Here is a 15,979-nt window from a genome sequence, read left to right as displayed (position 1 = left end):
GAAGAAGGGTCTAGGCCCGAAACGTCAGCCTTCCTGCTCCTGTGATGCTGCTTGGCCTGCTGTGTTCATCCAGCTCTACACCTTGTTATCTCCATTTATGTATTCCCAGCATTTCCTGTTTGTGTTTCTGATTTCTATCACTTATTGGCTTTTGTTTTAAAGAAAGCTCCCTTGCTTGCTTTTGGAGCTTTTAGTTCAAATCCTATATTTCCGTTTTAAAACTGCTAAGTCAAAATGACGTGAAGATTCAAGTAAGCAAGACAACTGGCTTGTCATCCTTTCAGATCATTGTTTCACAAAGCTGCAGTAATTGTATCAGACATTGTTAATCCCTTTCTGTGGGTGCTTCCCATGCTGCTCACACTGGTCTTTATAGCACCAGAAACAAAGGACTAAATTGTGGTATTGTGGAAGCATTGGTCTCTAGAATAAATAATCCAATGAACCATTAACTCCATACATTACAATCATTATTATTAAAAAAACATCTATTTTTGGCAATAGAATAATGAAAATCAGGTGCATTTTTATTAAGAATCATAGAATGGTTACAGTGCTATAGGAAGCCATACTGTCCATTGTGTTTTACCAGCTCCATTCGACAGCATCTCAGCCAGTCTCACGCTCTTCCAAACGGCATTGTCGGTGCACCTACATCTCACAGGCTGCATCAGTTCAAGACAGCAACTCACTAACCAAGCACCTAGGCGTGAACAATAAATGCTAACCTAGCCAGGGATACAGTGTGCATGTACCTCCAGGTGACTCTCTTCCTTTCCACACACCTCTGTAAATGGTTTCTCTGCTCAGGAGCTCGTCCAATTTCCCCTTTGAAAGCCACGATTGTACAGAGGAAAATAAGAATGAAGAGTAGAAGTCGACCATTCAGCCCCTCAAGCCTGCTCCGCCATTTAGTACCATCATGGCTGATCTCATCTCAGCTGAACTCCACTTTCCTGCCTGCCCCCTATAACCTTTCAAACTGTTATTAATTAATTAATCTGTTTATCTCTTCCTTAAAATTTACTCAATTTACATCCACCGCACTTTGGGGGAGTGAATTCCAAAGATTCACAAGCCTTTGAAAGAAGTAATTTCTCCTCATCTCTGTTTTAATTCTGCTACCCCTTATCCTAACCTCTATAACCTGTGGGTCTAGATTGCCCCATATGAGGAAACGTTCTCTCTACGTCTACTTTGTCAATCCCCTTTAGCATCTTCCATACCTGAATGAGATGTCATCTCTTGAAACTGCCTCCATCACATTCTTAGGCAGTGTATTCCAGATCCTAACCACTTGCTGTGTAAAAAGAGTTTCCTCGCGTCACTGTTGATTCGTTAGCCAACCATGTTAAAAATTGGCTGCCTCTGGTTCTCAGGTTTTCTGCCAATGGGAACAGTTTCTCTCCATCCACCTAGACCCCTCCTGACTGTGAACTGCTCTATCAAAGCTCCTTTCACCCTTCTCTTCTCTGAGGAGAACATCACAGCTTTGCCAATTTATCCATTTAACCGGTGTTCCTAATTCCTGGAATCATTCCCATAAATCTTTTCTGCAAACTCAATAAAGCTTAATAGCCCTCCAATAACTGGTTGTAGAGAATTGTAGACAACATTCTAGTTGATACTGAATTGGAAAGGTAGAAATCCATCACATCTTGTATTTTCTGCCAACATTTATAAACCCCCACGCTTCCACAGGTATTATTAACCACTTCATCAACTAGAGTCTGACTAGACATATAAACATTATGGCTACAAAAGCAGGTCAGGACTTGGAGGTCTGCATTGAGAAATTCACTTCCTGAGTCCCCAGAGCCTATCTACCATCTATATGGCACAAGTCAGGAGTGTGATTGAATGCTCTCCATTCACCTGGATGGGTGCAGCTCCAACAACACTCAAGAAGCTTGAGAACATCCAGGACAAAGCAGGTTGATTGGGACAATATCCACCACCTTCAATATTCACTCCTTCCATCACTGATGCTCAGTAGCAGCAGTGTGTATTATCTACAGGATACACTGCAATGACTCACCAAGGCTCCTCCAACAACCCCTTTTAAACCTGCAACCTCTACCACTAAGGAGGATGATGGCTGTAAATCCCATGTGGACACCACCAGCTGTAAGTATCCAAGTCACATGCCATCCCGGCTTGGAACTCTTTCACCGTTCCTTCGCTAGGCCAAAATCCTGGAACGCCCTTCCAGTTCTCTATATGTAGCAGTTCAAGATGGCAATTTATCAACCCCTTTCTCCAGGATAATGAAAGGTGGTAAACAGGTGCTGGCCCAACCAGCAACAGCCACATCCCAAGAACAAATTAAAATAAATACTGTCTTGCCATCTTCAACAATCCATGCACATATACCATCAGGTGTCTCTGTTCCTACATTCCCTGTAGAGTGGCATCTTTCTTTTATATTTCCTCTCCCCATTTTTCCAAGCAAAATGTGATTTCTACTCTCGGAGGGTCTTTGCTCTTCATTGCTCTTTTTTGCGTCATGGTGAGAGGCTGAACACGCTGGGGCTATTTTCCCTGCAGCGTCGGAGGCTAAGGGTTGACCTTATAGAGGTTTATAAAATCATGAGGGGCACAGATGGGGTGAATAGCCAAGTTCTGAGGAAGGGTCATCGGACGCGAAACGTTAACTCTGTTTTCTCTGCTGCCGGACCTGCTGAGCTTTTCCAGCAGTTTTGTTTTTGTTCGTGAATAGCCAAGGTCCTTTTCCCGGGGTCGGGGTGTCCAAAACCAGAGGGCACAGGTTTAAGGTGACGGGACAAGATTTAAAAGGGACCTCAAGGGCATCTTTTTCACGCAGAGGGTGGTGCGTGTATGGAACAAGCTGCTAGAGGAAGTGGTAAAGGTGGGTACAATTACAACGTTTAAAAGGCATTTGGATGGGTATATGAATAGGAAGGGTTTAGAGAGATAAGGGCTAAATACCAGGAAATGGGACTAGATTGATTTAGGAGATCCAGTCAGTATGGACGAGCTATTTCTGTGCTGTACATCTCTGTGTCTGTCATCAGCTGGCCAGAGTAATTGAACTAATAAATCAACTGATAAAATTAATTTGCATAAATACAACTTAACTTTGACTTTTTGTTTTTATGAAACTTTGCTGTCTACCAACCCCTGACCTCTGACTGTGAGATCATCTGTACAGCAGACTTTGTACATAATCTTGCAAGAATCAGGTGGTGACAGAGTTTGTGGTGGATTGATTTACAATAGCAGCTTTTTCCTCACCCGTGGATGGAATGTCCTGTCTCAGGAAGCTAAAAGCACCTACGCTGTGAGCTAGCAAGAGTTATCCCCAGCAGACTCGGTGAAATCAGGGACGAAGCAGCTGGTGATGTGAAGGAAAGCTGGTACGTCACATTGCATGTTATTTTAATCCTTGTGGTATCCCTGCTCAAAAGTTTCTCTGCTGTGAGACCTGTTCCAGACTGGATGGGGTGCCGCTAAGTACAAAGTGCTGTTTTGTCAATCATCAGGAACTTTTCAGAGAGCTGCAGCCAGCTTAGTTTTGTATTTCACTCAGGCTCTGCTGCAGTGAATTATACAATGGTATGAGCATCAACAGCCCTCAAATATCTTGGATGAACACAATTCCAAATATTGAGCTTTATGAGAAAATTCTGTCCTTTCCCCCAAAATCCACACACACACTTTCTGCAGGAAGCGTAGAAATTATAGAATCCTTACAGTAGGCAAGCAGGCCATTCGGCCCATCGAGTCCACAATGACCCTCTGAACAGCATTTCACTCAGACCTACCCCCTACCCTATCCCTGTAGTCCTGCATTTCCCACCAACGTACACATCCCTGGACAACAGGGGAAATTTAGCATGGCCAATCCAACTAATTTGCACATCTTTGGACTGTGGGAGGAAACTGGAGCACCTGAAGGAAACCCACACAGACACAGGGAGAACGTGCAAACTTCCACATAGACAGTCACCCGAGGGTGGAATTGAACCCAGGTCCCTAGCGCTGTGAGGTTGCAGTGCTAACCACTGAGCTATCATGCTGCTCCTAAAGAAATCACTTTGGGGGCGGGGTGGGAGAACACTGTCTCCTTTTTTCAAATATTGAGTCTAATTGTGCCTTAAGCTATTGCCCTGCGCTGGAATTAGTTAATGCTGTGGGTGGGTAAATGAAGCTTGAAGCATCATGATGTGCATGATCCATTACCACATCAAGCACTGCATTTATCCATTTACACAACTGACAACCACTTATACAATGGGAAGACTAAAGCTTTCAGTCTATAGCAATTCACTTCTTCAACCAAAGTCTTTTGGTCACTCACTCTACATAACTCCGCATTCATTTATTACGGATCATGTCTCTGAAGTATTCTGGGATGTTGTTTCTTTGTTAGATCCAATTAAAGAGCCAGTTTTCATTCTTTGTTAACTCAAAGAAATGGAAGAGTCTGCTCAGATCTTTTATGTTTCATTTCCTTATGTGCATCTCTGCAGTGTACAATTGTGCTTGAATTGAAAACAGTGTATGAAGGACCTCCATTCTTCAGTTCACAGACCTGGTTAAAGCATGCAACAGAAATGGTATGATTTGGACCACAATTGGCAAAATCTTTAGAAAACTGAACTGGACCATGTTTTCAGGCCAGAAATAAACTATTCACATTACCAAGTTCACTGTTCTATTCAAAGGCCAAGTTCTGAGTCACTCCATATCATACACTTCTAATATGAAAGAATCTCTCAAAATGAATGTTTTTATGGCTTGAAAGAAAGATCACTGGAAGTTGTTTCCAATTAGGTTTTAGCGCCTTAACCGTGAATTAGAATTTGTTTAATTTCAGCGTGGTAGTTTCGGTTACCTTCTAGCCTGGAAGCTGTTGTCAGCATAAAGTTTAAACTCTGGTAGAAATTGTGCAATAGCAGCCAATGATAACCAGGAATACAGCACTCAGCTCCTGGTGCTTCACTGCTGAATGAAACCTATGAAGTGCAAGATGCTCAACTCTTCTGTTAGGATTATTAAACCAATCGAATGGACCTTTCGAAGAGGAATAGGCCCATCTCACAAAAATGGATGCAATTTTCATTACAATGACCTACTTTTATGCAATCAAGGGAAATAGGGCTAGACATTATGGTCTTGCCAGCAGGTTTGAAACCAGATTGCATGTAAAATAGAGTGGGCAGCCTACCAGCTGTTTATAATGCAATGTTACGCAGCCCCCAGTTCAGGGCTAGCAGCCCTCTGAATTGGCACTGCCCAGCCCCTAAATGGTCAGCTCCTCGAAGAGAACTTCCTGCTCTTGAGGGACAAAAATTCCACCTCCAGTCTATTCGTGGCCAACTAGCAGTTAAATGGCTGCTATGTTCTTTAAGGGGCAGGTTCCCCCAACATTTAAGTGTCGAAAAAAAAAGGCTCACTAACAGAAGGAAATCTGCCATCCTTATCTGGTATGGCCAACTCCAGATCCACGACAATATGGTTGATGCTTAACTGATCTCTGAAATGGACAAGTTACGCCAATCCGTTTAAGGAAAGTTAGGAGTGGGCAACTGGTGTTGGCCTTGTCATCCCATCAGAGAACAAAAAAAAACACAGGGCAATGAATTCCTGGCCCTTAGCTATTGTTCTTTTTGGTAAAGGGGGGAGGACATAGGGTCAGTCTCCTTCGTACAGCAGCAAAATGTCAAGCCATTTTCTGGCTAAGGCAGAGGAAAGGTGTCACTGGTGCTCTGCAGGGTTAACTGCAAAAAAGAGAAAGGAGGACCCCTCACAGAATTTGAGCCCCATCTACCCATCTCTCGAACTTCTATTCCAGCAACATCTGGTGAGTACCAACCCACTTGTACCAAGATTGTCACATTTGCTGGCAAACATGTGACGAAGTGGTGAGCAAGGCAGTCACTGATCCTCCATGTTACTTCTGTAATATTGCAATGGACCAATGGCCACCGCCATGCCAAATGGAAGGCAGGTGCCTTCCATGACGAGAATAGATTAAACTAGGGAGTGTTATCTCACTCTCCCACCCATACAATTCGCAATCGTTGGGCCTCTAGATCACAGTTGCTTGATGTCTGGCAGAGTACAATCAAAGGCTTAGAAATGAAAGGCATGCAAGCTCCTTGACATCAAAAAGAGCATTTGTAAGAGTATGATCAACACTGAAAGGGATTCACAGGGAATACAGTTTTCATTCATTCCCCAGAGGGTATGGTATCTTGGAGATGTAGAACATGTATATTTCCTTCGACACTAAACCAACCTTAAACATCGTCACTGCAGCTCACTGATTCTGTTTGTTATGTTCTCCTTACCAAAGTAGCTCTCTTGCTCCCTCCCTCTGTTGGCATCCTCTCTCCTATTTCACTTATCATCCCCCATCTCCTTCAGTGATTTATTCATTTTCCTCGATCACTGTTCCAGAACAAATGTATCCTCAATAATGTCCAAACTTCACGCCCACTCAGAAGTACTTATGGTAATTAGAAAAAAAATCTCTAAGTCTCATGCACTATAAACCTAACCAGCCCTATGTGGCAGCAACAGATAAGTTAAGTAATAAGTTGCCTTGCTTATTCGGGGAGTAGAATAGGATTGCACAAGGTTGTGCAAAAAGCCCCATCTGACAGAGTGTAGATTAAACTTCATTAAAGATAACAGGATTACGTTTCGAGAAGTATTTCATTGGCTATAAAGTGCTTTGAGATGTATGGAATCATGAAAAACAGCATATAAACGTAAGTCTTTCTTTCCTTCAGTCACCTCCATATGGAAAATATAATTGATCAAGAGTAGAAGTGATAAGGATCTGGGTTTTGGAAATATTTATCATCAGAAATTGTTAAGGAAATGAATGGTCATTTTCCTTCGAAACAGACAGCGACATCAAGCTGAAGTTGAAGATCTCTGTAAACAATATAAATTCAAGCAGTGGAGGCTGGCGTCGAAGTTTTCAGATAGTGTCAATTGACAGGATACCATTTGTGGATGTGAAGGTTTGCACCATAACATAAGGCGACAAACAGACTTACAGCATGGAGCAAATAATGCCTCTGATGTTCAAGGCTGTAAAGCACAAGGTGGTTCCTCTTGGTGGGATGAAAGGAAAAGAGAAACTGATTCCTTGAGAGGCAAGGTGCTAAATGGGGCAAAGCTGCAAAGAGAACAGGGATAGAAAGAACTTCAGGCCAATTTCCAAGTCAAAAAACTTTTAACTGCCTGCAAGGTTTAGTAGAATATTATTATCCAGGTTCAATTGCTACACATCAGCAAACTGTAAATATGGCCACAATAATATCATGCTTATTTGCATCGAGAGTATGAACACTGTAGAATAACATTTGCAAAATTAGTTTATTCAGTCTTAATGCATTGTTGCTTCTGTTCCTTCTGTAAACAGTATTAAGCTCCTGAGGCCACGGTCACCATTTCGACGTGAAAACATTGCCAGAACAACCCAGACAGATCATTTCCGGAAACCTAATGAAGGCTGCCATCCAGAATTATTCTGCTTCCCATGATCCTGCTCAAAACATATCCCTTCATTACATTTCAATGTTGAGGAATTTGACAAACTATTTACAACAGACACCCACCCTTGTGACTTTCTTGAACTCAGTGTGTCAGCGTCACAGCAGAATCAGGAATCAATTCCCAACAGGATCAGTTACATTGTCAACATTTCCTGCACCTTTTTCGGAAGTATTCCATTGGCTGTAAAGCGCTACGACACATGCCGAGGTCATGAAAGGTGCTAATTAAATACACCTTCTTTCTTTTCCTCCCCCACGCCCCAAACAATTCAATTTTCACTAGACTTACCCAAACCCTCCCCCTCCACAAATTTGTTAAAAGAAACAAAACAGGAGAAAGAAAAACTTGCACAGTTGGAGGTCAGCAGTCACTTTCACACTCCTATCAGTTCACTCTCATCCTGAACCCTATTATTCCCAAGATGCATTTATATCCCAAGTGGATGGCATGGTGGCTTAGTGGCTTAGTGGTTACCACTGCTTCCTCACAGCACCAGGGACCCAGGTTCAATTCCACCCTCGGGTGACCGTCTGTATGGAGTTTGCACGTTCTCCCCGTGATTGCGTGGGTTTCCTCCGGGTGCTCCAGTTTATTCCCACAGTCCAAAGATGTGTGGGTTGGGTGGATTGGCCATGGTAAAGTACCCATAATGTTTAGGGATGTGCAGGCTAGGTGAATTACCCATGCAGTGTTACAGAGGCTGGGTGGGATGCTCTTTGGAGGGTCAGTGTGGACTTGACTGGCTGAATGGCCTGCTTCCACACTGTAGGGTTTCTATGATTCTACTGTTGGGTTAATCTATTCTGCATAACTGGCTCATTATCACAAGCAGAGCGACCCAGTTACCAGCTTAAAAATAAGGACACAAAATATCCAACCTCCAGTCCGTGAAACACGTCAGTTCTGGGGTTTCTTCTTCAGGAATCTTGGCCACAATGTTGTGTGACCTCACTCCATAGAGGAGAAGCTCAACATGACCACGTCCTCATTGCATATTCATAAAACCTCAGAGATTAGTTGTGAGAATCTTTCAGAGTAGGAGAAAGCACTGAAGCAGGCCTTTATGCCCATCGTGTTCGTTCTTGCCCCTCCCACAAAGACTTTTACCTCGAGGATTCAGCAACTTTGTACCTCTCGCGTTCGCAAAGACCAGGAAGTTGAATTACTGTCCAAATTAAAGTAGAGATTCTCGTGAGAAAATGACCATCTGTTTCCCTGGGATAAAACAAAGAGCTGCAGGTGCAGAAGGTCTGAAACAAAAGCAGAAATTCAGACCAGCATTTACTGCCCATCCCTAAGGCTAAGAAGTAAAAATAAAAGCTGAAACAGGAATCCAAAGTAACTGGATCCTGTGACGTCCTGGTCTTAATGAAGAGGGGGTAGGGGGGAACAATCATCCCACTCCAGGGAAGCGGATGAAACAAGAACAGATAATGCTGGAGAAACTCAGCACGTCTGGTAGCATCTGTGTAGAGAGAAGCAGAGTTAACCCTTCGAGTCCAGTGACTCTTCATCATATTGTTCTTCTTATTAGCTAGCCTTTAGGGATGGGCAATATAGTCTAGCCAGCGACACTCACATCCTATGAACAAATAACAAAACAAAGCCTATGACATGACCATAACACACCTCCTCTTGGGAGTCAAACTGAAACCAGTCCTTCTAATATTACGGATCAGTCAATGTATCCCGTACCTTCTGAGATCTGTTCACATACATCCCCAAGTCTCTTTCTTCTTGTGCCTCCTTTATACCCATCCCATTTACAGTGCCTTGTCATTCTTTCTACCCAAATGCATCACAGTATACTTCTCTGCAATAAAATTTAATTTGTCATGTTTCTCCTTTTTGCTCCAGACTGCGTCATCAGAAGTTTATTACTTTTCTCTGTGTTTACTAAATTCCTATGTGTTGTGTCATTCAGATCCTAAGAAGTTACATCCCATGCACTGAAGTCCTGGCCACAAACTTATTTCACATCCCAGTTTGGTGCTGTTTCATCACATCTTCCTCTAAGGGCCTTCTGTTTTCGAGGCACAGTTCCACATGCAACAGTAGATTCCAATCTTCAACGAGCTTCTCATTCAGCCTCTTAGTCACCGCAGGAGCATGAGAATATTTTCAATGCCTGGCCAGTCTCGGTCAGACCAAAACTCACTTGCTGGTTGTAAGATTGATTCCTCACCTCCGGCAGTCACTATGAACCTTACTGTTATGTCATTTACTCACCATGTGCAACCAATCTCCAGAAAATTAAGCCTCATAAGCTCGACAAACAATGCCATGGTGTCAGCCAGACTTCAGTTGGTAGCACCCTCAATTTAGAAACAGATGGTTGAGGGATCGAGTCCCCACTTTAGAGATGGCGGATTTATCATCCTGCGTTGGGATCCTGGTGGCAGGTTCCAATGGTGTCCTGATACCTTATCATACCAGGATCTGACATTAGATGGAAATTTGAACTAGACTGGCCCACTAATGGCCCAAGAGCTTGCTATGCCCAATTTGCTTGGCCACAGATCTCCCAGACTGATAAGGTTTATGGACAACACTTTAATAAAATGTATGCTATTGGTTGCAAGTTGCTTTGGGAGTTTGCGAAACAAAACTGATGTTATAAATGCAAGTTCTGCTGTTCTCTGTACTTACCGGAGAGTCAGTGAGACCAAACACATCTCGAACATCCCGGACAGGCTGCTTGTTCTTCCTCCGGGTGGTCTGGGTGTAGGTGTCCAGTCGGCGCTGAACGGCTTCAGCCTGAGCTCGGGTCAGTGTGGACAACAGCGCCATCCCATCCTCTCCTGCAGAGCCTGAGACCAAGGTGGAGAGGCCTACCTCCTGTAACCACTCGGCTTCCATCTCCCCCTCTGCAAAGTAACATACGGTCACGTTTATTAAAGTTTAAAAACCCAACAATCTAAAGCAGGAAGCTTTAAAAAGAAAAAACATGAGAGAACATTGCAGGCATTCAGCCAGTGTCTGTAGTGTACAGATTTACAGCACATGTACAAGCCTTGCAGGCTAGGCCGCTTGTGCTCCTCATTGTCCTCTTCCCATTCCTCTTCATTTTAAGCGACCTGATTACCGAAGTTAAACAAAGAACTGCAGATGCTGGAGATTTGAAACAAAAACAGAAATTGTTGGAGAAACTCAGCAGGTCTGGCAGCATCAGTGGAGAGAAAGCTTCTGATGAAGAATCGCCAAACTCACAATGTTAACTCTGCTTTCTCCCCACAGGCACCGCCAGATCTGTGAGATTATCAAAGTACATGGGAGAGGGAAACGATGGCTATCCTTCAGGGAGGATGGGATCCTTCAGTAATTGACTAAACCTCTCTCTATGGAATGATATTGTTTGAGAATATTTTCCAGTCCTTACTCAATTTTTTTTTATATTAGAAGATAAGAACTAGGAGCAGCAGTAGGAAATTCAGCTCCTTGAGCCTGCTCCACCAATTCAGATGATCATGGATGATCTTATCTCAACGCCACTTTCCTGCCCTTCTCCATAACCCTTCAACCTGAATAATCCATCTATCACCTCCTTAAATTTATTCAGTGTCCTGGCCTCTACCACACCCTGGGGTAGTGAATTCCACAGGTTCATGACCCTTTGACAGAAGTAATACCCCCTCACCTCTGTTTTAAATCTGCCAGCATTAAACTACGAACTCTCATTCTAGACTGTCCCACAAGGGGAAACACCGAATCTACTTTGTCAATCCCCTTTTATATGCCTGAATGATATTTCCTCTTAAACTTCTAAACTCTTACGAACGAAGGCCTAAATTGCTCATTTTCTTTTCATAAGATGTAGAAACATAGCAAATAGGAGCAGAAGTAGGCCATTTGGCCCTTCGAGTCTGCTCCACCATTCATCATGATCATGGCTGATCAGCCAGCTCAACAGCCTGTTCCCATTTTTCCCTTATATCCTTTAGCCCCTTTAGCCCCAAGTGTTACATCCAACTCCTTCTTGAAACTATTCAATAGTTTGGCCTCTACTGCTTTCTGTGGTAACAAATTCCGCAGGTTCACCACTCTCCGGGTGAAGAAATTTCTCCTCATCTCAATCCTAAATGGCCGACCCCTGGTTCTTGAATTGCCTGTCATCAGGAAAAGATAAGCCTTTCATATCTGGAATTAATCGAGTGGACGTTCTGTGAACTGCCTCCAATGCAGTTACTTCCTTTTTCAAGTAAGGGGACCAAAACTGTGCGCAGCACTCCAGGTCTGGTGTTAAACCTCATCATACAGTTAAGCAAAGATGGCAACTATTTTGACTTGTCAGCGATTGGTCAGCTGTGTGTATTGATGGTTCTGGAAGTGGAGAGGCTCACAGTGATTGAGGTCCCAATCTCACTGAAATGTGGCAACCAAGCACCAAACAGGCTTTTACTAAAGAAAAACAAAGTGCTGGAGAAGCTCAGCAGGCCTCTATAGAGAAAACAGTCCAGGCCATTCTCACAAAGTGGCATTAATGTTAACTTTGTTTTTCTCTCCACAGATGCCAGAGTTCCTCCAGCACTTTCTGTTTTTGTCTCAGGTTTTCAGCATCCGCGGTTCCTTGTTTTTATTTTAGGCTTTTATTGAAGTTCATTCATGGGATGTGGGGGTCAGTAATGAAGCTCAGTGTTTATTGCTCATTCTCAACTACGCTGCAGATGGTGGGAGCGAGCCGTTTTCTTGAATCTAACCGAATGACTGCTAGGCCGTTTCTGAGGACAGTTAAGAGTCAACTACATTTGCGTGGACCTGGAGTCACATATCGGCCAAAGTTTCCTTGCCTGAAAGGACATCCGTGAATCATTAATGACAATCTGGTGGTTTTATGGTCATGATTATTGGGTTAGCTTATTCTCCTAGATTTATTAAGTGAATTTTATTTCCCTCACCGGATTAAAGGGAAGTGGACTCATCTCTTAAGGCTTCTGGATTACTCATCCACTCTTTCAACAACAACTGTATTGACAATAGCAAGTGGGGGTGGGTTGTGAAGTGAGCAGATGTTAATGTTTTATACAGCCGGCATGTGTCCCTGCTAGGGACTTATTTAGATACAATTGCTGCCATCAATTCTACCTGTAATACTTGCCAACCAGGCTAGTTTCCAGCAGAACTGACATCCAACTTGTGGCTCAGTGGTTGGCACTGCTGCCTCCCAGGGATCAGTTTCGATTCCAGCCTCAGGCGACAGTCTGTGTGAGTTTGCACATTCTCCCTGTGTCTGGGTTTCTGCTGGGTGCTCCGGTTTCCTCCCACAATCCAAAGATGTGTGGGTTAGGTGGATTGGCCATGCTCAGTTGCCTTCTATTGTGCAGGCCTGGTAAGTTAACCATGGTAACCCCCTTGTGGGGTTACAGGGATATTCTCTTCGAAAGGTTAGTGCAGACTCGATGGGCCAAATGGCCTCTATCTGCATTGTAGGGATTCTATGATTGTAGTCTTCAGCAGAACATGCATGCACTTTGTTTAGTCATATTCATAGAATCATAGAAACCCTGCAATGTGGGAACAGGCCATTTGGCCCAACAAGTCCACACTGCCCCTCCGAAGAGCATCCCATCCAGACCCATTCCCCCACCCCTGCAATTCCCTTATCTAACCCACCTAACCTAAACATCCCTGGGCACTATGGGCAACTTAGCATGGCCAATCCACCCTAACCTGCACATCTTTGGACTGTGGGAGGAAACCGGAGCACCCGGAGGAAACCCACACAGACACGGGGAGAACGTGCAAACTCCACACAGACAGTCACCCAAGGCTGGAATTGAACCTGGGTCTCTGGCGCTGTGAGGCAGCAGTGCTAACCACTCAGCCACCATATTTGGACCATAAGATGTAGGAAAAGAAGTAGACCATTCAGCCCATCAACTCTGCTTGTCATTCAACAAGATCACTGCTAATCTGATAATCCTCAACTTCACTGTCCTGCCTTTTCCCAAAAACCTTTGATTCCTTTACTGATTAAAAATCTGTCCCTGTCAGCCTGGAATATACTTAATCACACAGCCCTCTGCGGTAAAGAATTTCACTAATTCATTACCCTCTGCGAGAAGAAATTCCTCCGCATCTCTGTCTTAAAAGGGCAACCCTTTCATACCCTCTTGTCCTAGACTGTACCACAAGGGGAAACAGCCTTTCTGCATCTACCCTGCCTAGCACCCTAAGTATTTTGTATATTTCAATAAGGTCGCCTCTCCTTCTTCTAAACTCCAGACATTACAGCTCCAACCTACTCAACCTTCTAAAACAATCCTTGGTATCAACCTGGTGAATCTTCTCTGGGCTGCCTCCAATGCCAATATATTTTTCCTCAGATTAGGGACTCAAAACTGTTCACAGTATTCCAGCTGCGGCCTAACTACTGCTTTTTATAGTTTTAGCAAAAACCTTCTTATTTTTATAACTAGTCCTAAGCTAACGTAACCTAATAACTATATCACACTTGGGTTAGCCCAGTATCTCTTAGGAGATACTGATGTCTCTTAGTAAGTGCAGATAAGACTAAGAGACAGCTAGAACTAACTAGCTCCTCCCTGAGAGACAGTCTCTCAGTGTGTGGAGCTATACCAAGGCCTCAGATTTAACACTTTCAGGCTAACTATCTTGAACAACAGTTTTGACTTTCCTTTTAATGGCACTTGCACAAGAGTGGAATCTGTTCATTCTGCATATCTTTACAAAGTTGGTGCAACCAGGTCTCGTTGTCTTTTACAAAGATGTTCAATCACAATAGGGTCAAACAAAGCTAGACATCCCACAAATTTCAAGATGTTCCCATTACCAGCAGTGTGGGGGTATTCGTGTGTTTCCTGGAAGGCAGCATTCGCAAACCAAAAACTCACTCAACCAGTCATCATCAGATTTGCTGCTAATACTTTTTATCTGGTTTCTCAATCACAGTTCAAGTTCTTTCCACTTTTGAAAACTCTCCAAAATGTTCACTGCTCCTCTCCCGTGCTGCTAAAACTGCAAGCATATTTCTTTCAGAGTTTTGAACCTTTACCATAGAAAAAGGGATAACGTGCCACTAGTAAACAGCATGCAGCAGAAGCAAAATGCCAAGCTCTTTGTAGGCACTGACAATGCATTTCTTCTCCAATTGGCAAGCATTCCGTAAAGATTTGTTGAAAATTTTCTTCGATTACAATCTTGCAGGAAATTGAATTGCTGAACTTGTTCTGGCCCATGTTCCTGTCACACATGATTACTATGTGTTGGCCAACTAGCAGGCTCACCATAAGCCAAACTGACCACGCATGTGACAGGTCCTGATCCTTTCGATTCTTCATCTTGGTGGGTCTCTTCATTTGGTTCACCTTCTCCATTCACATGTTCTTCAAAATCAACTTCAATTTATCGAGACTGGAGGCGAGACTGTCATCCCAATGTCACTGTCCAGTTAATTATTTTCTTCTCCTTCCAGAGGCTGTGGTCAATATGCTTCAGAAAGGTTGCGTCAGAACTTGCTGCTCTGCTCTTTCGCCTTTTCAGCTTTCAGTTTACAGCATTGTGCAGCAATCTATTCGTTTCTATCTGTGTCTGCCATGAGCTGTATCTGTGTGACCTTAGGTTTCCCTGGGTTTGGTCTGACTAGTTAAGTGAGCTTCAGCTTCCTGTAAATGTCTGCCCTTTGGGAATATGTTTATCTACGCAATAGTTACTGCAGCCCTTTTCACGATTGTTAACCTAACCTTCACTTTTTTTTCCTTTTTAAAAATATAGATAAGAAGAAAGCTCACACCCTGGGAATAAAAGTGTGCCTTGCACTCACATCACATACTGCATGTGCACAGTCTGCCCTGTCTCCTAAGCTGTCAAGTAACCCTTCCACTTCCCTTTTATTGTCCACCTTTCATTGATTCAGAGGTCTCCAATTTAAAGATCATGCCTATTGACTCAGAGCTGCATGGAGGGCACAGGAACAAGAAGTCCTCCCACTGCTATCACAAAGAGGGGGAAGGGGTGAGAGCAGCTAACTGAATCGCACCGATGCCTACTTGTGCCCAGTTAATCTGATTACAATGGCTTTATAAAAGCAATCGTTCACATGGCAGCAGAGGGGGCAGAGAACAGCTCATTGGGGAGGGGGAACCGCACATATGCTGAGTGTGGGCAGCAGCTGAAAAAATGGGCTGAATGGCAGCCCTGAGCAGCTCAGTTAAAGTCACATCAATACAAGTGGAGTGACAAAGAATGAGCTGTTACTGAGCTGAAGGAATAGGCTCCAAGATTTTCACAGGACAGCGGTGTGTGTGCGTGTGTGAGAGAGAGAGAGAGAGACAGCACGTCTGTGTGTGAGCTTGCGTGTGTATGTGTGTGAATGACAGCATGTCTGTGTGTGAGCCTGTGTGTGTATGTGTGAGGGACAGCATGTCTGTGTGTGAGCTTGTATGCATGTGTGTGTGAGAGACAGCATGTCTGTGTGTGAGCCTGT

General features: G+C 43.7%; 1 protein-coding gene across 8 annotated transcripts in view; it reads right to left on the bottom strand.

Annotated features, from left to right (window-relative positions):
* Positions 1-15,979, bottom strand: part of LOC109922972 (rho GTPase-activating protein 28-like) — a 171,223-nt gene that overhangs the window by 56,189 nt on the left and 99,055 nt on the right. For all 8 annotated transcript variants that reach the window (XM_048596357.1, XM_020523016.2, XM_048596358.1 and 5 more), the window contains one exon: positions 10,186-10,403. In XM_048596357.1, the coding sequence (XP_048452314.1) occupies positions 10,186-10,403 (218 nt within the window). The remainder of the gene's footprint in view (positions 1-10,185; positions 10,404-15,979) is intronic.

Source organism: Rhincodon typus, chromosome 4 (assembly GCF_021869965.1).
Source record: "Rhincodon typus isolate 14 chromosome 4, sRhiTyp1.1, whole genome shotgun sequence".
Lineage (NCBI taxonomy): Eukaryota > Metazoa > Chordata > Chondrichthyes > Orectolobiformes > Rhincodontidae > Rhincodon > Rhincodon typus.
Note: the sequence above shows the minus strand (reverse complement) of the source record. Positions and strands in the feature narration are given on the sequence as shown.